This window comes from Hemiscyllium ocellatum, chromosome 36 (assembly GCF_020745735.1).
Source record: "Hemiscyllium ocellatum isolate sHemOce1 chromosome 36, sHemOce1.pat.X.cur, whole genome shotgun sequence".
Taxonomy (NCBI): Eukaryota; Metazoa; Chordata; class Chondrichthyes; order Orectolobiformes; family Hemiscylliidae; genus Hemiscyllium; species Hemiscyllium ocellatum.
Genome location: NC_083436.1, coordinates 36,010,994 through 36,033,707, shown reverse-complemented (window position 1 = coordinate 36,033,707; position 22,714 = coordinate 36,010,994). Strand labels below are relative to the sequence as shown.

General features: G+C 44.2%; 1 protein-coding gene across 2 annotated transcripts in view; it reads left to right on the top strand.

Annotated features, from left to right (window-relative positions):
- Window positions 1-22,714, top strand: part of npnta (nephronectin a) — an 83,734-nt gene that overhangs the window by 50,141 nt on the left and 10,879 nt on the right. For both annotated transcript variants that reach the window (XM_060851661.1, XM_060851662.1), the window contains 2 exons: window positions 9,222-9,317; window positions 12,442-12,540. In XM_060851661.1, coding sequence (XP_060707644.1) covers window positions 9,222-9,317; window positions 12,442-12,540 — 195 coding nt within the window. The remainder of the gene's footprint in view (window positions 1-9,221; window positions 9,318-12,441; window positions 12,541-22,714) is intronic.

Genomic DNA, 22,714 nt, shown 5'->3' with positions numbered 1-22,714 from the left:
AATGCTGTAGGGACAGGGAGTGATGTTTAGACTTGGTCAGCCCCCAGTGGAGGACTGCATTCAGGTTTGTGTAATGTAGCACTGTAAGGATATTGTGGCCTTGGATATGTCACAGCCTAAAAGATTAAGTTATAATTGCTCTTACGTTTGTTGTGAGTTGCACTGAGCAAGGTTAACTCATTCTCAATTGCAGGTAGCCATTAGTTGAACTGACTTCATTTACACCCCTCCCAACAAAGGGGGCAGCAGAGAGGGCAATATAACAAACTACTCAGATCCTATAATAAACTGCACAGTTCTCCTGTGTTTAGAAGATTGAGGGGCAATCTCATCAAGATGTCAAAATGTCATAGGATTTCTAACTGGTAGCTATTTCCTCTGGTGAGGGAATTAATTCAGGTATATAATTAGAGCCAAGCCACTCTGTGGTGAATTCAGGAAGCACCTTTTACAGTGCTAAAAAGAGACACGAAGTTGAAGTTTTTTATCTTTCAGTCATCAGCCCTTGATGCAAGAAACCAAACTTTGAAAGAGGACACCAATATTATACAGCATGAGAAAGGGTACTGATTGGTTGGCATGGACCTTGGCTAGATTAGAGTGGTGCTGGAAAAGCACAGCAGGTCAGGCTGCATCCGAGGAGTTGACTAACCTCAGATCAGGCAGAAAGGTTCTGACTGGTCAGAATGTTGCCATGGGGAATACAACAGGGATGAGTGTAACTCTGTCTCAAAGAGAAACATCCAATGCATGTACAAGCTCCATTTGCCTATATTCAATGTAGTTTCTAGCTCACACAAATGAACCTTTAACATAGAAGGTATTGGCAATTTCTCCACCAAAGTGCTGCAAATGCTGGTCTATTGAATTTTAAAATTAAGATTAATAGATTTTGGTTAGGTGAAGGTATAGAGAAATATGGAATAGAGTAAATGGAATTAACATAGAGATCATTGTCTGTTTAACTAGCAGAAGAGACTGAAGAGACTGAGTGGCATATTCATGTTGCTATATTCCTAGGTTGTTGACTGCTTGTAGGTATCAGTAATGTAGCACACACTTTGATAAGAATCTTGCATTTTTCAGCATCCTGGTTAGTGCATGCTATTTAGGTTTTAGCAAGTTACATTTAAATTATAATTCAGTTGGATGCCCCCAAGAATTGGAGACATCATTAAGACAGACAGAAGTTGTACTTAAACAACACTTTTATCATTTTAAGTCCCTGGCATGAATTGAATTCCTCTTGTGAGGATCACCGATTTGTTGGTAGCATCTTTGCAACCCTCTTTATAAGAACATTTGTCAGACAAGAAAGTTCTTTTAAATAGAAACGATGTCAGTGTTTTCACTAAAATACACAAGAAAGAATTTTGCAACAGTCCATTTGCACTTTGGGATCCCCTCTGAAAGATCATGGATCAGTCAGATCAGACTGAAAATGAACCTGACTGTGTCGTTAGAGAGCAGAGAATTCTTGTAGTTCAATCAAAACCTAGAGTTTGAAACAAGCAAATATAAAGTGAGCAGGGATAACTGGAGCAAAAGATCCTAACTAATAGTAATTCAGTCTTTAGTTCATCTCCTTCCTTCGTTTTGTCAGTGATTTCCGCATCTTCATACCTACACAGACTCCTAACTGTTCCAAAACCGGGATCAAGTTCCCGCCATTGGGGTCAAATGGGGGTCAGGAGCTTATCTTGTGTGGTACTCACTAGTGAATTTCCCCAACTTTTCTTTATAAATTCATAGGATGTGGATGTTATTGGCTGGGCCAGTATTTATTGTCCTTTCGAAAGTGGTGGTGAGCTGTCTTCCTGAACCATTTCAGTCCATCTATTGTAGGTTGACCCACAGTATCCTTACAGAGATAATTCCAGAAATTTGACTCAGTAACAGTGAAGAAACCACAATGTATTTCCAAGCCAGGATGGTGAATGGTTTGGAGTAGAATTTGCAGGTGGTGGCAGTGTTCCCATGTATCTCCGCCCTTATCCTTCCAGATGGTGGTAATTGTAGGTTTGGGATGAGTCTTGTTGAGTTAATTTGGTCAGTTAATGGCCAGAAGGCAGGCTCAATGTCTGATTAAGGATATTGAGTGGGTGATTGCAGCTGGAGAATCAGTCAGTGGCCCACTAAGAGGGAGCAGCAGGAAAACCGTGATGAGTGAGTGGCAGGATGGACACATTCTCTCCAAATCTAAAATAAGAAAAGGTCTTTGCAGCCAGACCACCACTCCTGAGGGCAAGGGGATGTGACAGGGCCTGGGGTGTGACAGGGCCTGGGATGTTTTCCTCTTCCAAAGGGTGGCATGTAGTTAAAGCTGGACCCAAGCAGAAGGTGGTTGGGGGCAGGAGATCTATAAGCCTGGTTGGAGCATTGACCCTTGTCCCCCTTCCTTGTCTACCACCAGGAAGTCACCTCAAGTCAATTGCAATACTCCTCAGCTGCTTGGTGGTACTGGAGGCTGAGTGGAAACTCCTTAATAGGCCACTAACAAGTTTAATTGGTAACTTATTCTAGATCTCTTGTGGGTCAGGATCTTGTGGTGTAGTGGAAATGTCCCTACATCTGAGCAAAGGGGCTCTTGTTCAAACCTTGGCTGCTCCAGAGACATGTAATGGCATCTCTGAACAATTTGATTAGGAAAATTTCTATCTTTGTGGGCCAGTAACTCTGCATCTCACATGCCATTGTACCTTTGAAATGAAAATGGGAGTACACCATTTCACAGAATCGTGACTGATTTTGGGCTATCTCAACAGCTCCCTACATGCCCTTGATTCCTTGAAGCCAAATATCTGCCTTATCTCAGCATAAAATACATTCAACATTGGAGCATGCACAACACTGAGGTAGACACCTTGAAAGTTCACAACCATTTGAGTGAAATAATTTATCTTTGTCTCAGTGGTACGGTGGCTCAGTGGTTAGCACTGCTGCCTCCCAGCACCAGGGTCCCATGTTTGATTCCAACCTCGGACAACTGTCTGTGTGGAGTTTGCACATTCTCCCTGTGTCTGCATGGGTTTCTTCTGGGTGCTCTGGTTTCTAAAGAGGTGAATTGGCCATGTTAAATTGCCCATTGTGGTCGGTGCAGTAGTCACAGGGAGATGGGTTACTCTTTGGCGAGTTGGGTTGGGCTGAAGGGCCTGTTTCCACACTGTAGGAAATCTAATTGATAAATGTCTCTTATTGTGAAACATTGATCTAATGCTTTAGATTCCCTGAGCAGCAGAAACCATCTCTCATTGGCTGATGGTGCCAACTTGCTTGGCCACATGCCCTTCTTTCGGTCCCAACTGACGTTGGGGATAATCACATTGATTGACAAAGCAGACTGTGCCTACCCCTGCTTCTACATCTTGTAAGATCATAAGATCAAAAGAAATAGGAACAGCACCAGGCCATTTGGTCACTTCAGTTTGCTCTGCCATTCGATCAGATGATGGCTGATCCAGCATGGTCTTATAGCCTTTTGAGGATTTTGAATACTGAATCCCACACAATAACCACCCTCACTTTCCCACACACATACCCCTTCCCCCTGCTGACTGGCCTCTGTGAGTGCTAACTTCAGTCACCACTCTTCAGGCCTTCTGTCTTACTTCTAAGGCAGATGTAAGTCTCAGTTCCCCTCAACAGCTCAGCCAGATAAGGAGCAGGTAGGTGGAAGTCCCATGTGGGCCTCTATCACTGGGCACTTCTGTTATGTCATCAAACTCACATAAACATGTGTCTTAGCTAAAGTCTAACTTCCCACTAACCCACCACCTTGGCCCAGGAACAGGCTTCCTGCCGCCACAGTAAAAACAGTTGCGTTAATTAGAAATGATCGGTATAAAACAATATTTACGGCCTGTTTCCTCTCAAGTTTAGTTCTGACATTCTAGCTACGATTCTGAATCTTGGTGTTGCTCCTTCTATTTTGTGCCAATTCCCTGACAGCACAGAGCCAGATCCTGGTCTATTTCAGGCAGCAGTTATGTTAACAGGGAACAGGCCAAGGAATGCGTCCCAGCCTGTTTGTGAAATTTCTTGGAACTCCTGGGGGTCACATTGTGATTGCGGCTCTGAGAGACGGGAAGTGGTTTGGTTGGGAAGGGAGATAGCGCTGGTGAAGTTGACTGCAGTTGCCATGGAAATGGCAAATCTATCCCTAAACAAGCCCATGATGTGGAATGGTTTTTCAGTGATACATTCCTTCATGCCTTTTTTAGATATCTTTTAGCAAGTAATTTTTTTTTCTAATCATGGTAAGGTAGACAGTGGAGACACTCAGGGAAAAGTGAGGTGCTGCAGATGCTGGAGATCAGAGCTGAAAATGTGTTGCTGGAAAAGCGCAGCAGGTCAGGCAGCATCCAAGGAACAGGAAATTCGACATTACGGGCATAAGCCCTTCTTCAGGAATATGGGCTGAAGAAGGGCTTATGCCCGAAACGTCGAATTTCCTGTTCCTTGGATGCTGCCTGACCTGCTGCGCTTTTCCAGCAACACATATTCAGCAGTGGAGACACTCACCATTATAGTGACCATAATGATCACAATTCGGGACACTTATGGGGGATAAATATAAAGAACGTTCCTTTGCTCCAGCCATAGGGAAAGCTGCAGTGAAACTGCGAATGTTTTTTATTAAAAATAAAGAAAAACCTTCCTCCGATATATCTTGATCTCTACATCAGGACAGTGTGGCTAATGTCATATTGTGACCTCCTGTCTGAAAATGAGAGGAGTATTTAACACTGGTTAATGTATTACAGGTAGTTCCATGCTATATCCTGAAGTGAGGCAGAAGCCATTGGTATTTTGATCTGATTTGATTTATTATTGTCACATGTACCTAAATACAGTGAAAGTTTTGTTTGGCATTCAGTACAGCAGATCATAACATACATGTTGTTCTGCTTTAACCCATGTGTTGTTAATGCAAATTCACTGTTACTCGGTTGATGAATTGGGGACATTATTTCGAAAGCACGAACGTTTAAAACGTGTGTTGATTGTAACGCAATTACATTGCCAATATTTTAAACATTGTTTCTAAAGTATGATTTTTGTGTACGATTAGATTAGATTAGATTACTAACAGTGTGGAAACAGGCCCTTTGGCCCAACAAGTCCACACCTACCCACCGAAGCGCAACCCACCCAGACCCATTCCCCTACATTTACCCCTTTTACCTAACTCTACGGGCAATTTAGCATGGCCAATTCATCTAACCTGCACATCTTTGGACTGTGGGAGGAAACCGGAGCACCCGGAGGAAACCCACACAGACAAGGGGAGAATGTGCAAACTCCACACAGTCAGTCTCCTGAGTCAGGAATTGAACCCAGGTCTCAGGCGCTGTGAGACAGCAGTGCTAACCACTGTGCCACCGTGCATAATGCGGGTTTATAAAAGAACGCAACTATCATGTTATAAAAGAACTACACATACAAAGACACAAAGATCACAGGGTGATTGAACAGAGCAAGGAATACAAAGTTACAGCTGCAAAGAAGGTGTACAAAAAATAAGATCAACATTAGATTTTACTTCATTAAATAAAACCAACATCAACCCCACTCTCTTTATAAAACTCCATTAAATGCTTCTATTAACCAATCTCCTCTTGGTTACAATTCAGTATTCTGAAAAGCAGATATTACTCTGGGGCTTTGCTCATTGATCACATTTCCCAAGTTTTCCAAATTTTTCCTAATGCAGTAATATACTTTTTAACACTTTGAAAGCTACATGGAAGATTGTGCATCAATTAAAATGAAACATTGTATTCAGGAAGAAATTGGTTAATAGAAGAATTTAAGGAAAGGTTGATGCTGATTTTATTTAAAGAAATAAAATGGACAATGGGAAAGTGTCCATCTATTAAAATGAACATACATTTAAAAAAAAGGGGGTGAATTGTCAAATGGACTACTGATTGTCTATCTATTGTTTTGTACTATTATTGCAGTGTCATGATTCTACCTCAGTAGTGCCATTTAATCCCCTCCATTTTAGACAACATCATCACCCTAACCCAGATTATGAAATCTTTCATCAACTCCACTGGGTTTACATCCCAGTTGACATTCCAAGAATTGCTCTCATGTTTTGTTTTCATCTCAACCAATGTTTGCTTGAGAATGCCCCCTGTTTACTTTTATTTGACACTTCAACTATATACTACCGATACAGTAAAAACGAGACAGTGTTCCTCCAGGACTAAGGTGCTACATAGACAGAGCGGCATAAAGTACATAGAAGTGCAAAACTCCTAAATTACAGTGTAATAAGAGAATGATAATTAATAGACACTGTTCTAGGAGTAATTCAAAGTCATGCAAAGAATTTCAAATGGAATAGAGTCCGATCATACAGTGCTAAGGAGCCTGATGGCTTGGGGCAAGAAACTGTTGCACAGTCTGGCTGTTAGAGACTGAATGCACCGGTATCTTCTGCCAGATGGCAGGAGGGAGAAGAGTTTGAGTGAGGGGTGTGTGGGGTCTTCCACAATGCCCTTAACCTTTCGGATGCAGCGTGTGGTGTAAATGTCTGTAATGGAGGGGAGATAGAGACCCCGCTGATCTTCTCAGCTGTCCTCACTATCCATTGTAGGGTTCTACAATCTGGGATCGTACAATCACTGAACCAGGCAGTGATGCAGCAGCTCAGTGTACTCTCAATGAACTCTCTATAGAATGTGGTGAGGATGGCAGGGTGGGAGGTGGGCTTTCCTCAACTTGGCACAGAAAGCAGAGACGCTGCTGGGCTTTCTTGGCTATGGAGCTGGTGTTTAGGGACCGGGTGAGATGCTCTTGGGTGTATCTTGCTGAGGTGTATAAACTGCAAAATGAAACAGAGTGCAGATTCGATGTGCAGTACTGAATTATTCCATAGGTGGTTTCTTCACAAACCCATCTCATTACTTATGGAAGGTAAACCTGGGATCTGAGTGCTTTGGGTGTTAGTTTATTGATTAAAATACATGTTTTCCCACTTTTGTTTTGTTTTCGATGTGATGGAAAGGTCTTGAACTTACAATGCACACACCCCTGATTTGCAAATGTTTTGACATTCTGTCACTAGTGATGGATTACAGTTCTGAAACTCCCAACTCCCACCCAGCCCATTGGACGTAGCCACACCCCCTGATCTGAGTGGATCCAGAAAGTGGCTTTGTCCAACCATCTTCTCCAGGGCAATTACATTTGGCCTGGTCAGCGATGCTCATATCCTGTGAATGAATTACGTGGACTCCCTTTGAGCCAGCACTGTCGATAAACTGACAAAAATTATACAAGTCAAATACTGGGGGTTTATTGTATTATCGCAATGTCTACGATGTCCAAGTAATCAGTTGAGGGGAGAAGGCCGTTTACTGGTAAGTTTTATTTACGGCAAAGTTGCATTATTATTTAAGTGATTTATGCTGTAAATTAAGTATAACAGTGATGTGTCTACCCCCTGCATTATGTTTCTATTACTCAATGCATGTTTTTACACTGATATGTGAAACTCTTGATCAACCAGAATATTCGGTCACCTGGCACATTCCGATCCCATAGGTGCCGGTTAATAAAAAGTTTACTATATTGAAGAAAGTGCAGGAAGGAAGTGAGTCAGAGGCTTATAATAATTTAATAAACTATGTTTTGTTCTTGTAATATGTCAGTATGTGTGGGTTAAATCCTCAATTCCTTTCGCTTTCTTACAAAACCAATAAATCATTGACCTTTTCATCACCATCTGGTCATTTTGTCTTTTGAAGGAGTGGTCACCATTATGTCAATGTGCATCCAACTCTCTGTCCTTCCAGTCTCACATTTGAATGGAGATTGAAAAGCCTTGCCCTGCAGAAAGAGACCCCGCAGAAAGAAATGCTAATGAGAATGAGAGAGGCAGTGAAGTTTGAATCTCGCTCAAACTGCTTGGACTACGTCCAGGGTTCGGATAGCATGAGGTGGTGACTGATATTCAGCTTACTGCTGAAACCCCGGCCTGCAGCTGGCTCACTGAATACCAGCCATCAGTGTGATATAACTCAACAGGAATTCACCAAAGATAACTCAGGCTTCGACAACATGTGGTGTGATTCTAAAAGGGAAGGTGTCTCACATGGCAGGTTGGATATAGTAATCTCACAAAGAGGAACGATAAAGCTCTCTCTCCTATAGCTATGGCATGCCACATATTTCACTGTGGCCACTAATCTTCATTACTGCTCATGGAATCTTGGCAGTAAGGCAGGGCATTCTGCACATAATAATTCAGCACTAAAACCAGAGCCACAAATAGAATTCAATTGATGCCTAAACCTGATGTGTTTGCCAAGGATGGATTCTTTTTAAAGGGATGCTGCATCTAGTCACATTAATATTATTTTTAATTATTTGAATCCCCTTCAAGCATAGACATTGATTGGATTGGTACTTTTGTCCACCCTGTTCTCCTCTTCAGTCAGGTTCTGTTGGTACCTTTTCCAATTCCGGAACCTTGGACCTGCAGTATATTATGTGGCGGCCTCAGTGGCAACCTTAACTCTGAGTCAGGGATTTAAGCCTTACTGCAGAGAGGCTAACATGCCAGTGTAATGTTACACGGCTGGAGATGCCCGCTTCTGGATGAGGTTCCAGACTGAGGACTCATCTGCTCTTTCTGACTATAAGGTAAATCATTCGGTGCAGAGAGAGGCCATTCAGCCCATCATTGCTGCACTGACCCTCCGAAAGACATCCCACCCAGACCTGTAACCCTGCAGGCTAATCCACTTTGTGTCCAGGGATGTTCAGGCTGTCAGTCAATCCACCTTTGGACTGTGGGAAAGAAACCAAGCATCTGGAGGAATCAACACAGACATAGAGCGAATGAGCAAACTCCACACAGACAGTTGCCTGAGGGTGGATTCGAATCCAGGTCCCTGGCGCTGTCAGGCAGTAGTGCTAACCACTGAGCCCTCCTGCCACACTAAGGGAAAACTGTAGTTATTAGCTAAAAGGAAGTATTTCAAGTCATGTTCCTTTTCCATGTGTTTAGACAGTACAGCAACCAACAATAACTAACAATAACTTAGCAAAAGTTTTAAAGATCTGCCTTGGCTTGTCTGGTATGGGACAAAGGTGAGGAGTAAGGATGAGTAAAAATGTTATGCTTTGTTCAGCATGCTCCTCTCAGTTAAAGTGAACATGATTAGCCTTGTGTTGCTTTTAAGAGTTCTTCATTCATTTTGCAGTTCCACGCCAGCCTGGAGGGAATGGGGCATTATTTGGCCTTCTGGATATTGAGAAGGGGATTACTGCAGAGGAGAATGATGCAAGGGATGACCAAGGTATTTATTCCGATGGTACTATTCATGCTGGTAGGTCTCTGATAACGCAAGATAAAAGCCCATGGCCCAGCTGGAGAACGTGTGAAGACATGTGATCAGGATAGGCTCTCTTCCCCTTCGTTTCTTCCCTCCATTTTAACAAAACTTTTGGGGCCTTATTCCAGCTGTGATTTGATTGAATCCCTTGACTTTTGGACAGTGGTCACAGATAAACCTATGTTTTCTCGGCGCTGAAGTTTGATAAAGAACGTAAACTTTATTAATACGATCTGTTAAAAATGTCGATTTATCAGGATGTCTATCAAAATTTCAGAACAGTGCAAATTTTCCCCTGTCTCTTACTGCTTTTATTCTTGTTTAATCCAAATTCTCTTAACAAAAGTCTTAACTTTTGAGACTAAGATACTATCACTGTTAGAGTCTGAGCAGAATTTAGTGTTAATACTCTCGCTTTTTTTTAAGGTTAGATCAGATTACTTACAGTGTGGAAACTTGGCTCAACAAGTCCACACTGACCCTCCGAAGAGCAACCCACCCAGACCCATTCCCCTACACCGAACACTATGGGCAATTCAGCACGGCCAATTCACCTAACCTGCACATCTTTAGACTGTGGGAGGAAAGCGGAGCACCCGGAGGAAACCCACGCAAACACGGGAGAATGTGCAAACTCCACACAGACAGTTGCCTGAGGCGGGAATTGAACCTGGGTCTCTAGCACTGTGAGGCAGCAGTGCTAACCACTGTGCCACCGTGCTGCTGCTTGAGTCACTTTTGGAGACAGTGGACATACTGTTGAGTGGGAGGGTGACGGGAAGGGGATCAACTGCTTTCCTACTCCTTTCTATGGGTAGGAGTAGGGAGGGAAGGCTTGTGGAGGGCTTCCCACATCCCACCACCAACTGACCTGTTTTAGAATCATAGACTCAGTGAGATTTTACTGCATGGATAGGGACCCTTTGGCCCATTGTGTCTACAATGGGTCAACAAACACCCAGTTATTCTAATCCCTCTTACCAGCACTTTGCCCTTAGCCTTGTATGCCATGGAGTTTCACATGTTCGTCTAAGTAATTCTTAAATGTCTTGAGGGTTTCTGTCTCTGTCACCCTTTTAGGCGGTGATTCCAGTTACCCACCACCCTCTAATTTTATTTTCCTCCAATCACCTCCTAAATTTAAAACTGTGCCCCCAATAGAACATAGAACATAGAAAGATACAGCGCAGTACAGGCCCTTCGGCCCTCGATGTTGCGCCGACCGAATCCTACCTAACCTACACTAGCCCAATAACTTCCAAATGCCTATCCAATGCCCGCTTAAATAACCATAAAGAAGGAGAGTTCACCACTGCTACTGGCAGGGCATTCCATGAACTCACAACCCGCTGTGTAAAGAATCTACCCCTAACATCTGTCCTATACCTACCACCCCTTAATTTAAAGCTGTGTCCCCTAGTAACACCTGACTCCATTAGCGGTAAAAGGTTCTCAGTGTCGACCCTATCTAAACCCCTAATCATCTTATACACCTCTATCAAATCTCCCCTAAACCTTCTCTTCTCCAATGAGAACAGCCCCAAGTGCCTCAGCCTTTCCTCATAAGATTTTCCTACCATTCCAGGCAACATCCTGGTAAACCTCCTCTGCACTCGTTCCAATGCCTCCACATCCTTCCTATAGTATGGCGACCAAAACTGCACACAATACTCCAGATGAGGCCGCACCAGAGTCTTATACAGTTGCAACATGACCTCAGGACTCCGGAACTCAATTCCTCTACCAATAAAGCCCAGTACACCATATGCCTTCCTCACAGCACTATTTACCTGGGTGGCAACTTTCAGAGATCTGTGTACATGGACACCAAGATCCCTCTGCTCATCCACACTATCAAGTAGCCTACCATTAGCCCAGTAATCCATCTTCTTGTTACTCCTACCAAAGTGAATGACTTCACACTTAGCTACATTGAATTCCATTTGCCACATTTCTGCCCAGCTCTGCAACTTATCTGTAGTGTAAACCACTAAAGTAAGGGGAAACATTTCTCCCCATCTGCCTTGTCCATGCCCCTCAGAGCTTTGTACACATCAATCATGTGCCCCCTCAGCCTTCTCTGGTCTAAGGAAAACTACCCCAGCCCCATTTAGTGTCTATTGGTAGTTGAATCGCTTCAGTTAAGCCAACATACTGGTCAACGTCTGTGCCTTGTCTAACATAATCACAGCCTTCCTACAGTGTGGCAACCAGAACTCATACAATACTCCAGCTGTGGCCGAGTTAATGTTATATCAAGGTCCCTCATATACTCCTTGCTCTTGTATTCAATGCCTTGACTAATAAAGGCAGGTATCCCATATGCCTTCTTAAACAGCTTTGTCGAACTGTCCTGCTGCCTTCAAGTGCCTTTAAGTGGGTAATTAATATTTGCTTGTCTTAGCAGACTTAGAATTCACCCAGCAGGGGGTGGAGGAGGTGTTGTCACAGAGAGAGACAAACTGGTTTCCATGGGACTCAGTGCCTGACTGGAGGCCCTGGCCTTGGGGAAGAAGGGAGTTGTGAAAGCCACTCTCTAGCTCTTGCTGCCAGCCTTCCTGCACAACTCATGCCCTGAGGTATCCACTTTGCCCTCACTCACCTGTGGCTGACATTGCTGGTGGATCCTGGACCTTCAGGGGTGGAGCAGATGCACAACTGGGCAGCCACCACTATTCTCCCAGTGGCACTGCAGGCAATGAGCAGCTGTCTACTTCTGATTGGCCAGCAGGTGTTGGGGGAGGGAGCTGGGCAGCACTTTAGCCACAGTACTTGGCCCAGTGGGGGTCTGTAGCTGGCTGTGTAACCTAAGGAGGAAACACAGGACTCTTGCTGGGTCTCCAGTCAGTGGGTGAGACCTTCACTGCTGGGGTTAAATTTCAGTCTCCGTCTTGGTAAACCCCTATTGCCTCCTTAAGAGAAGAGATCCCACTCTGCTCCAGTTGTACAGGTGAAAGGTGAACTCCCAAATATCAGGCCGACTGCAGGCCTATTGTTGAAGGCACTAGTGAGTGGTCGGCCCCTTTATAGCTGTACATAACTGACTGAAATTAATGGCTGGTGTTTTTGTGCTTTATTTAATTGGCAGACATTTTGATGAACAGCTGCAACTTTGACCATGGAATGTGTGGCTGGACCCAGGAGAAAGAATCAGGAATTCACTGGGAGCGAGTTCCTGCCCCTTCAGGTAATCAAAACCCTTGAACCTTTTAATAGCAGACACTCAAATGCATGGCAAAAACTCTGACCAAGGAATTACAACCGCAACTTGTGTTGTGTCCTCGAAAGTTACTGTATATTTTTTGGCAGGATGGAAAATGTACACCAAATCGAACAAAGCAGGAAGTGTTACAAGGCAGTGACTCCAAACACGATCAAAAAAATTTGGGGAAGATGTTACAGGAGAGTATGGAGATGGAGACACAGTGGGCAGCAGGGGCCTGACTCCAGAGTTTAGGATTTAGACAAATAAAGACAATAGTTACCATTGGTGGGACAAAACGTTTTCTGATGTTCAGGTATCTTGGAAGGTTTTCAGGCTGGAGGTCAAGAGAAGGGAAGACTGCAATGGGGTTTGAACATTTGGATAAGTATTTTACCATAGGGACTATCACTATATCGCACAAACTCAGCTCATTGAGAAGATATTAAATAAATGAAAAAGGGACAAAGTGATGGACTTGTACTAAAGAACCCTTTGAGGGGCCTGATTCAGGTGTTGATGCCACAGTCTGGAAATCATAGTGCAGTGTTGTTAAAGGGAATGGAACTGAGTTGCTCTCTTTCTCTCTGAGAGACAGCTTCCATAGGTGTGATGGACTGAATGACTTTCCTCTGTGCAGTAACCATTCCGTTCTAGCCTTTGATCATGACAGGCACTAAATAAAGGGACATCAGTTTATTATTAGGAGTGAGAGAGAGAGAGACGCTAAAGACAATTTAGACCCTCCCATGCTCTTTCACTCTCAGTTTTTCAAACTGTAGTTGATCGGTTTGAAAGATTCTTGTTTTTAAAGTTGACAAATGAATTCTGCTTTACAACAGTGGGGTGTTTGATGTCTTTGACAGCATCACACCGGAGGGAAGCTATTATTTAAACCAGTATGCAGAACCAATTAACTGTGACCGCGGGAGTGCAATGAGGTCAGACATTGAGGTCAGTGGGATACACAGATTAATCAGGATGACGAGCATCTCTGTCAAACATCTAAGGTTTCAGCTCCTTTGCCTCTCTTCAACCTGACACTGACGGTGACAAATGAGAACCACAGAAAGGTCAAGATCCCCTGACTGGAGACAATTGCTTGGATAACAATCTCAGCATTTCCTAAGTATATTTGTGTGCTCACAGTAATACCATCCCACTGACCTATCACAACAAACATCCCACCTGCATCTACCTATCACTCCCCTCCCCCCCCCCCAACCCCACCCTCCTATTTATCTCTCAGCAACCCCCACCATCGCATTCCTGATGAAGAACTTATGCCCGAAATGTTGACTTTCCTGCTCCTTGGATGCTGCCTGACCTGCTGTGTTTTTCCAGCACCACACTCTTCGACAGTAATACCACAGACAGAGGATCAATGCAGAAGACCCTGAATATTGATGCAATGTTCTGGTTAATAGGGACTGGGGCTGCACTGAGATTTCAGCAAATATCCTTTGACTTGATTGCCTTTGTATTGGATAGATCAACTCTAAGCCCAATGGTAAACAAGGAAAGGCTTTCCTTTGCACTTGCTCACCCAGATGAGGGATTTTCTTTTCAGACACGGGAGCTTCCGCAGGTGATATATTCCACGGCTTGGCCAAGCTCCATGGTCCCATTTCCAATCGTTATCACTGAACGTTTTTTTAAAATGTTACAGTGCAGTGCAGGCCCTTCGGCCCTCAATGTTGTGCCGATCTGTGAAATTAATCTGATGCCCAACTAACCTACACCGTTCCATTATTATCCATATGTATATCCAATGCCCATATAAATGCCCTTAATGTCAGTGAGTCTACTATTGTTACAGGCAGGTCGTTCCACGCCCCAACTAATCTGAGTTAAGAAACTACCTCTAATATCTGTCCTACATCTGTCACCTCTCAATTTAAAGCTATGTCCCATCATGTTAGCCATCACCATCCGACGAAAACGACTCTCACTGTCCACCCTACCTAACCCTCTGATTATCTTATACGTCTCAATTAAGTCACCTCTCAACCTTCTTCTCTCCAATGAGATCAGCCTCAGGTTCCTCAGCCTTTCCTCGTAAGACCTTTCTTCCATGCCAGGCAACATCCTAGTAAACCTCCTCTGAACCCATTCCAAAGTTTCCACATCCTTCCTATAATGCCGTGACCAGAACTGCATGCAATACTCCAGGTCTGGCCTCATCAGGGTCTTGTAAAGCTGAAGCATGACCTCATGGCTCTAAACCTCAATCCCCCTATCAATAAACGGCAACACACAATATACCTTCTTAATAACTCTATCAACCTGGGTGGCAACTTTCAGGGATTTATGCACCTGGACACCGACATCTCTCTGTTCATCCACATTGCCAAGAATTTTACTATTAGCTCAACACTCTGCATTCCTGTTATTTCATCTGAAATGAGCTAACTCACACTTTTCTGCATTAGACTCCATTTGCCGCTTGTCATCCCAGCTCTGCATCTTACATATGTCCCTCTGTAACCACGAACATCCTTTGACACTATCCACAACTCTGCCTACCTTAGTGTCATCCCAAATTTACTAACCCATCCAGATCATCTATAAAAATGACAAACAGCCGTGTCCCAAAACAGATCCTTGTGGCACACCACTGGTATCTGAGCTCCAGGATGAACATTTCCCATCAACCACCACCCTCTGTCTTCTTTCAGCTAGCCAATTTCTGATCCAATTTGCTAAATCACCTTCAATCCCAAAACTCCGTATTTTGTGCAATAGCCTACCGTGTGGAACCTTATCAAACACCTTACTGAAGTCCATATACACCACATCAATTGCTTTACCTTCATCCACCTGTTTTGTCACCTTCTCGAAGAAACTTAATTAGGTGAGTTGGGCACGACCTACCCTTCACAAAACTGTGTTGACTATCTCTAGTCAAATTAATCCTTTCCAGATGATTATAAATCCTATCTCTTATAACCTTTTCCAACACTTTACCCACAACCGAAGTAAGGCTTAATGGCCTATAATTACCAGGGTCGTCTCAACTCCCCTTCTTAAACAAGGGAACATTTGCTATCCTCCAGTCTTCAGGCACTACTCCTGTTGACAATGATGACATAAAGATCAAAGCCTAGGGCTCTGCAATCTCCTCCCTGGATTCCCAGAGAATCCGAAGATAAATCCTATCCAGCCCAGGGGTCTTATCTATTTTTAGATCGTCCAAATTGCTAAAACCTCCTTGTTGTCAACCGCAATCCTGTCTAATCTAGTAGCCTGTATCTCTGTATTCTCAGTAACATTGCCCTTTTCCGATCTGAATATTGACGAAAAGTATTCATTAAGCGATTCCCCTATGTCCTCAGATTCCACACACAACATTCCACCACTATCTTTGATTGGCCCTAATCTTACTCTACTCATTATTTTATTCCTGATATACTCTAGTCATTCTTTTATTCCTGAGCTGTTTTGCAGGAACTTGCTGTGCTCAAATTCCCTGCCGCATTCTCAATGTTGCAACAGCTCAAGAGTGCCTTGTTGGCTGCAAAGAGCTTTGGGATACTCGGCAGTTGTGAAAGATGCTATATAAATGCAAGACTTTGGTTTGTTTCCAAAATAGAATGCTCAGCAACCTAATGGAGGTCTTTAAAACGTGGACGAGGTTTGACAGCTTAGTCCAAATCCATCGGCCATGAATAAAAGATAGTAAGAAATTTAAAGGAGAGAAGGGCAACTTCAAGAGAGAGCCATCACAAGTAGGGAGCTGGCATGGTTGGTAGTGATTGGGAATAGGGTCTATGGAGAAGGAAGAAGGTTCTCAGGTACAAAATGAACTTGTCAAGAGGAGAAGTAGATAAGTTCAGGGTTGTGGCTAGGGTGGAGGGGAGTTTGGGAGGATGTTTGGTCCATGAGTTCGAAGACGGGATGGATATGACCGGGGCAGCTGCTCGGAGTATCTTGGTTCTAGTGGGAGAACTGTCCAGGAGCTGATTGCCCTATTATTCAGGAAATCTCAGAAAGGCATTACATCTTTCAGACATAGAGCTATATGACATCATGAAGGCGAAAGTAGGATCACAAATAGGCAAGACAGCCCTTCAAGTCTACTCCCCCATTTAAAATTATCATGGCTGATCCTTTATCTCAATGCCATATTCCCAATTTGTTCCCTGTACCCCTCAATGCCTTCAATATATTCAAGCAAGGCCTTCTGCGATAAAGAATTGCACAGGTTCACTCCTCTGAGTGAAATCTTTCTTCATCTCAAGCCAAAATGGTCTGCCCTGTATCCTGAGACTGTGCCCCCCAACTATGTTTCGGGACTCTCCAACTAGGGAAGTATCCTCTCTCTTTCTAGTCTATCCTACCATCCCTGGTATCAGCCCAGTGAACCTCTGCTCCTAGTATAGGACTCCATCACACTTTCATTTAGTCAGTCACTCCAATCAGTCTGTGCATTAGTTTGTCAACTATGTAACAGTAATCCAAGTAATCCCAGAACCCGGATTATATGTAATTCTGAGACTTGCAATGTTATATCTATGTACCTAGATAGTATTGTTCATGAACTTCAAGAAATCTGCCCCAATAGGAACACAATCTTCATGATTTGTGTTACATTGGCTAACATCTAGAAAACTACATTGCATCACTCATTGTATTTGCTGAAATCTCAATGCAGCCCCAGTTCCTATTAACTGGAACATTGCATCAATACTAAGTGCTCGTACATGAATTGCTAAAAGTTGATTTGCAGATGCAACTAGTAATCAGAAAGGAAAACGGAATATTGAATTGCTGGAGAGATTGCATTTAAGAGCAGGGTGGTTCTGCTGCAATTGTACAGGGTGTTGGTGTGGCTGTACCTGGAGTATTGTGCACTGTTCTGGTCTCCTTACTTAAGGAAGGATATACTGGCTTTGGAGCAGTGCAGAGGAGGTTCACCAGGTTGATTCCTGAGATGAGGGAGTTACCCTCTGAGGAGAGGTTGATCCGCCTGGGGCTGTACTCACTAGAATTTAGAAGGAGAGGGGATCTTATAGAAACATAGAATTATGAAAGGGATAGATAAATTACAGGCAGGCAAGTGGTTTTTGCTGATGGGTGAGACCAGAATTAGCAGGAGTAGATTTAGAACAGAGATGAGGAGGAATTGCTTTTCCCAGAGAGTAGTGAACCTATGGAATTCTCTGCCCAAGGAAGCAGTAGAGGCAGCTTCGTTAAATATATTCAAGACACAGCGGGATGGATCTTTGCATGGTAGGGAGATTAAGGGTTATGGGGATAATGCAGCTAGGAGGAGCTGAGACGATGGATAGATCAGCCAGGATCTTAATGAATGGTGGAGCAGGCTCAATGGGCCAAAAGACCTATTCCTGCTTGTATTACTATGAAGCTATGTATTTATTATTGAAAGTGAAGGTGAAGGAGAGAAGAGAGAGATGGTTTAAGAAGACAGCAAAAGAGACAAGCCAAGGGTTTGCTTTACAACCCATGCTGTTTTAGCTGAAAAGAGCAAGAGTTGATGATGTTACCTGTGGCTCATCCAGGTGCTATATCTGTTGTTCTGGATCAGTGGTGCTGGAAGAGCACAGCAGTTCAGACAGCATTCAACGAGCAGCGAAATCGACATTTCAGGCAAAAGCCCTTCATCAGGAATAAAGGCAATGAGCCTGAAGCGTGGAGAGATAAGCTAGAAGGGGGTGGGGGTGGGGAGAGAGTAGCATAGAGTACAATAGGTGAGTGGGGGAGGAGAGGAAGGTGATAGGTCAGGGAGGAGAGGGTGGAGTGGATAGGTGGTAAAGGAGCTAGGCAGGTCAGACAAGTCTGGACAAGTCATGGGGACAATGCTGAGCTGGAAGTTTGCAACTAGGATTTGGTGGGGGAAGGGGAAATGAGGAAGCTGTTGAAGTCCACATTGATGCCCTGGGGTTGAAGTGTTCCAAGGCGGAAGATGAGGCATTCTTCCTCCAGGCATCTGGTGGTGAGGGAGTGGCGGTGAAGGAGGCCCAGGACCTCCATGTCCTCGGCAGAGTGGGAGGGGGAGTTGAAATGTTGGGCCACGGGGCGGTGTGGTTGATTGGTGCGGGTGTCACAGAGATGTTCCCTGAAGCGCTCTGCTAGGAGGCGCCCAGTCTCCCCAATGTAGAGGAGACCGCATCGGGAGCAACGGATACAATAAATGATATTAGTGGATGTGCAGGTAAAACTTTGATGGATGTGGAAGGCTGCTTTAGGGCCTTGGATAGAGGTGAGGGAGGAGGTATGGGCACAGGTTTTACAGTTCCTACGTTGGCAGAGGAAAGTGCCAGGATGGGAGGGTGGGTCGTAGGAAGGCGTGGACCTGACCAGGTAGTCACGGAGGGAACGGTCTTTGCGGAAGGCGGAAAGGGGTGGGGAGGGAAATATATCCCTGGTGGTGGGGTCTGTTTGGAGGTGGCGGAAATGTCAGCGGATGATTTGGTTTGTGCGAAGGTTGGTAGGGTGGAAGGTGAGCACCAGGGGCGTTCTGTCCTTGTTACGGTTGGAGGGGTGTGGTCTGAGGGCGGAGGTACAGGATGTGGATGAGATGCGTTGGAGGGCACCTTTAACCACATGGGAAGGGAAATTGCGGTCTCTAAAGAAGGAAGCCATCTGGTGTGTTCTGTGGTGGAACTGGTCCTCCTGGGAGCAGATATGGCAGAGGCGGAGGAATTGGGAATACGGGATGGCATTTTTGCAAGAGATAGGGTGGGAAGAGGTGTAATCCAGGTAGCTGTGGGAGTTGGTGGGTTTGTAAAAAATGTCAATGTCAAGTCGGTTATCATTAATGGAGATGGAGAGGTCCAGGAAGGGGAGGGAGGTGTCAGAGATGGTCCAGGTAAATTTAAGGTCAGGGTGAAATGTGTTGGTGAAGTTGATGAATTGCTCGACCTCCTCGCGGGAGCACGAGGTGGCGCCAGTGTTGCCCTTTTAAGTCCACATCCCTTCAACAGATAGGAGCAGAAATGAGGTCTGTACTGGGGGGTGGGGGGAGCAGTGTAACATCAGGGGTGAGGGAGAGGAATAGTTTTACGGGAAAAAAAACAGTAGTTGAGCTGAATCACAGAGATGAGCTTGTGGGAGAAGCTAGAGAAGTACAGGAATCGAAGGTTTTACTGACAGGCTGAGGTGGAAGGAGGCAGATGCAGGGTAAATACTGTGTCAGATCAAAACCTGTTGGGCTGAATGGCCTGCTTCTGCAATTGCACTTAAATGAGAAGGCTATTTTCTTCAAAGAGCTGCAATTTTTTCTGTCATTAGCTTCCAAAGCTTGGACCCTGTGATTTATTCTGGAATGTTCCAATTGTGTTTAGGCACTGCTACCATTCACAATCAACAAACAGAGGCGTGGTGAGCACTGGCAACAATTATCTTGTTACTTAGGGGATCTTAGTGCCAGAACTACAGTGCACACCACATGAGGAAACAACTTGAAGCACATTCTGTTGCTGACTCCCTGTTGTCATTAAGAACGGAGGAATTGTTGTACCAGACTTAGAATGTTAGAATATGTGGCACAGAGGGAGGCCATTCAACCCACTGTATTACTGCCGGCTCTTTGCAAGAGTTATTCAATCAGCTCCACTCACCTGATTTTTTTTCCCCCTTACGTGTGTGTGTGTGTGTGTGTGTGTGTGTGTGTGTGAGAGGGTGGGGAGGGGGAGGTGGGGAGGGGGAGGTGGGGTGGGGGGTGGGGTAGGGAGGGGGGTTTGTCCTGGTTGAGGATAGCCACCTTTCTGGTCTAACTAGAAGAGCCTTTGTTGAGTAAACAATATAAACTTTATTACATTAGTCCAACGATCTACAGGTTAAAGTATTTGATTTAATTTGATTTATTACCGAGGTGCAGTGAAAAGTGTTGTCTTATATGCTTTACAGGCAGAGTATACAATACTTCAGGGTAACAGAATAAAGTGCTGGGTACAGTGTTACAGTGACCAAGAAGGTACAGAGAGGGGTCCATGCAAAAGTCTGATAACAGCTTGGAAGAAGCTGGTCTTGAATCTCTTCACACATGTATACAAATGTTAATATCGTCTGCCTGATGGAAGAGGGTGGAAGAGTAAAACTGGGGTGGGAGAAGTCTTTGATTATGTTGGATGCTTTCCCAAGGCAGTGGGAAGTGTAGGTGGAGTCACGGAATGAGAGGCTGGTTTGCATGAAGGACTGGGCTGTGTTCGTGACTCTCTGTGATTTGGTTCTTGGGAAGAGGAGTTGCCATACCACGCTGTGAAGCATCCAAATAGGATGCTTTTTATGATGCATCCATAAAAATTTGCAAGGGTTTTTATAGACATGTCAAATTTCCTGAACTTCCGCAGCAAAGTAGAGTTTTTTTAACCATATTGTTAAGGTGGGTGGACCAGCACAGATTGTTGGTGATCATCACTCCCAGGAACTTAATGCTCTTGGCCACCTCCACCTCAGCTCCATTGACGCAGACAGAGGATGCCCTCCACCCCACTTCCTGAAGTCAATGACCAGCTCCTTCATTTTGATGACACTGATGGAGAAATTGTTCACTCTAGGGTCTGTCAGGAGCACATTGGCCTCAGGTCTGTCCCTTGCAAACTCCTTGTGTGACATCAGCACAAACATTAACCCTTTCAGACCCATATACAACAGATTCCAGATTTTGATGTTTAGAATATTTTTCTTCATTTGCTTTTTTAATTCTTTTTTGCCAGGTTTTACAGTGGCTGTAAAAGGTCTTCATTGGCTGTGGACAACTCTTAGGGTACAAAAGGCACTATGTAGATCTAAATTTTTCTTTCTTTCTCTTATCATAAATCTACATCATTTAGCTACTAATCCAGACTTGTGAATCTTTCAAAACTAAAAAATAGAAAGTGTTGCAGAAACTCATGGGTTTGGCAGCATCTTTGGAGAGACCAATATGGCTTCAAAGTGTGTTTCCTTCAGTTCCAAAGAAGAATCATAAGACTTGGAATGTTAACTCAGTTTCTCTCTCCACAGATGCTGCCAGACCTGCTGAGTTTCCCCAGCACTTTTATTTGAGATCATTAGCCTTCAGACTCCTTTTTATTTGTGGATGTTTCAGAGTTGGAAGCAACTGGTCATTGCTGGCACCTATTCACACTGAGAGAAACTGATGCAATCATCTCCTCCTCCTCCTAAAGCAAGGACTGTTCTACTTCAGACTGTTCACAATGGATCAACACGACAGCTCCAGGTTAAATTATGTTGATCTAAATTATTACTGCAAGGAACTCTCTGAAGGGGTGACCTCCAGGAATAAAGTGCCCTCTACAATCAAACTGTTTCAATTCAAAAAAGCTCAGGAACAACATTCCAATTTTATTTTTCCTCTTCTATGATGCAAGTTGCTTCTGGCAGAGCCCACAACAATAACAACTTGCATTTACAAAGCTCCTTTAAGTGAATAATCCATCCAAAGGATGATTATCAACCACAATTCAACACCAAGCCACATCAAGTTGGAGGTCTGAGGAGCTTCTTGATGGTAGAGGGAGCCGGGCAGATTTAAGGAAGGGAATTCTATAGCTTGGCACCTGGGCATCTGACGGCCTGGTTGCTACATTAGAGCAAGAGGCCGGAACTAGCGGGAGGCAGAGATTGCAGAGTGATGTTGGTCTTGAGGAGGTTTCAGAGATAGGGAGAGGGATAGGAAGGATTTGAAACCAAGGCTGGATATTTTAATGGAGGTGTTGCTGGTGCAGGAGTGAATGTGGGTCTGCAGGTGTAGGGTTGTTGGCATGGATATGCGGGCCTCACAACAATGTAAAAGGTACCACACAAGACCTGTTCACACCCACCCATCTGTGCAAAAATAAAATGCATAAAGGTACAATGCAATTAAAAGAACTAGCCGTGCACAACAAAATTTTACAGGGAGTACCGCTGCGAGTTAGATGTGGGCTGGATGTGTAGAGGTTGACAGTAGCTGCAAAGTAGGAGGCTGGCCAGGAAGTAAGACTGAATGTAACAACATCAAGCCTCAAGTGTACCATATGGTCTCTCTCAATCTCCTTTGAGCCACCCAGAGGGCTGAATGAGGCCAGGAAGCAGAGGCAGACAGTCTTTCCCCTGAGGATCCCACAGAATGTCAGCGTGTGGATGGCTACTTTGGCCAGGTCTGCAAGTTCTTTGTCAGTGCAAGAGAAGGATCCATTCAGTTATCCTT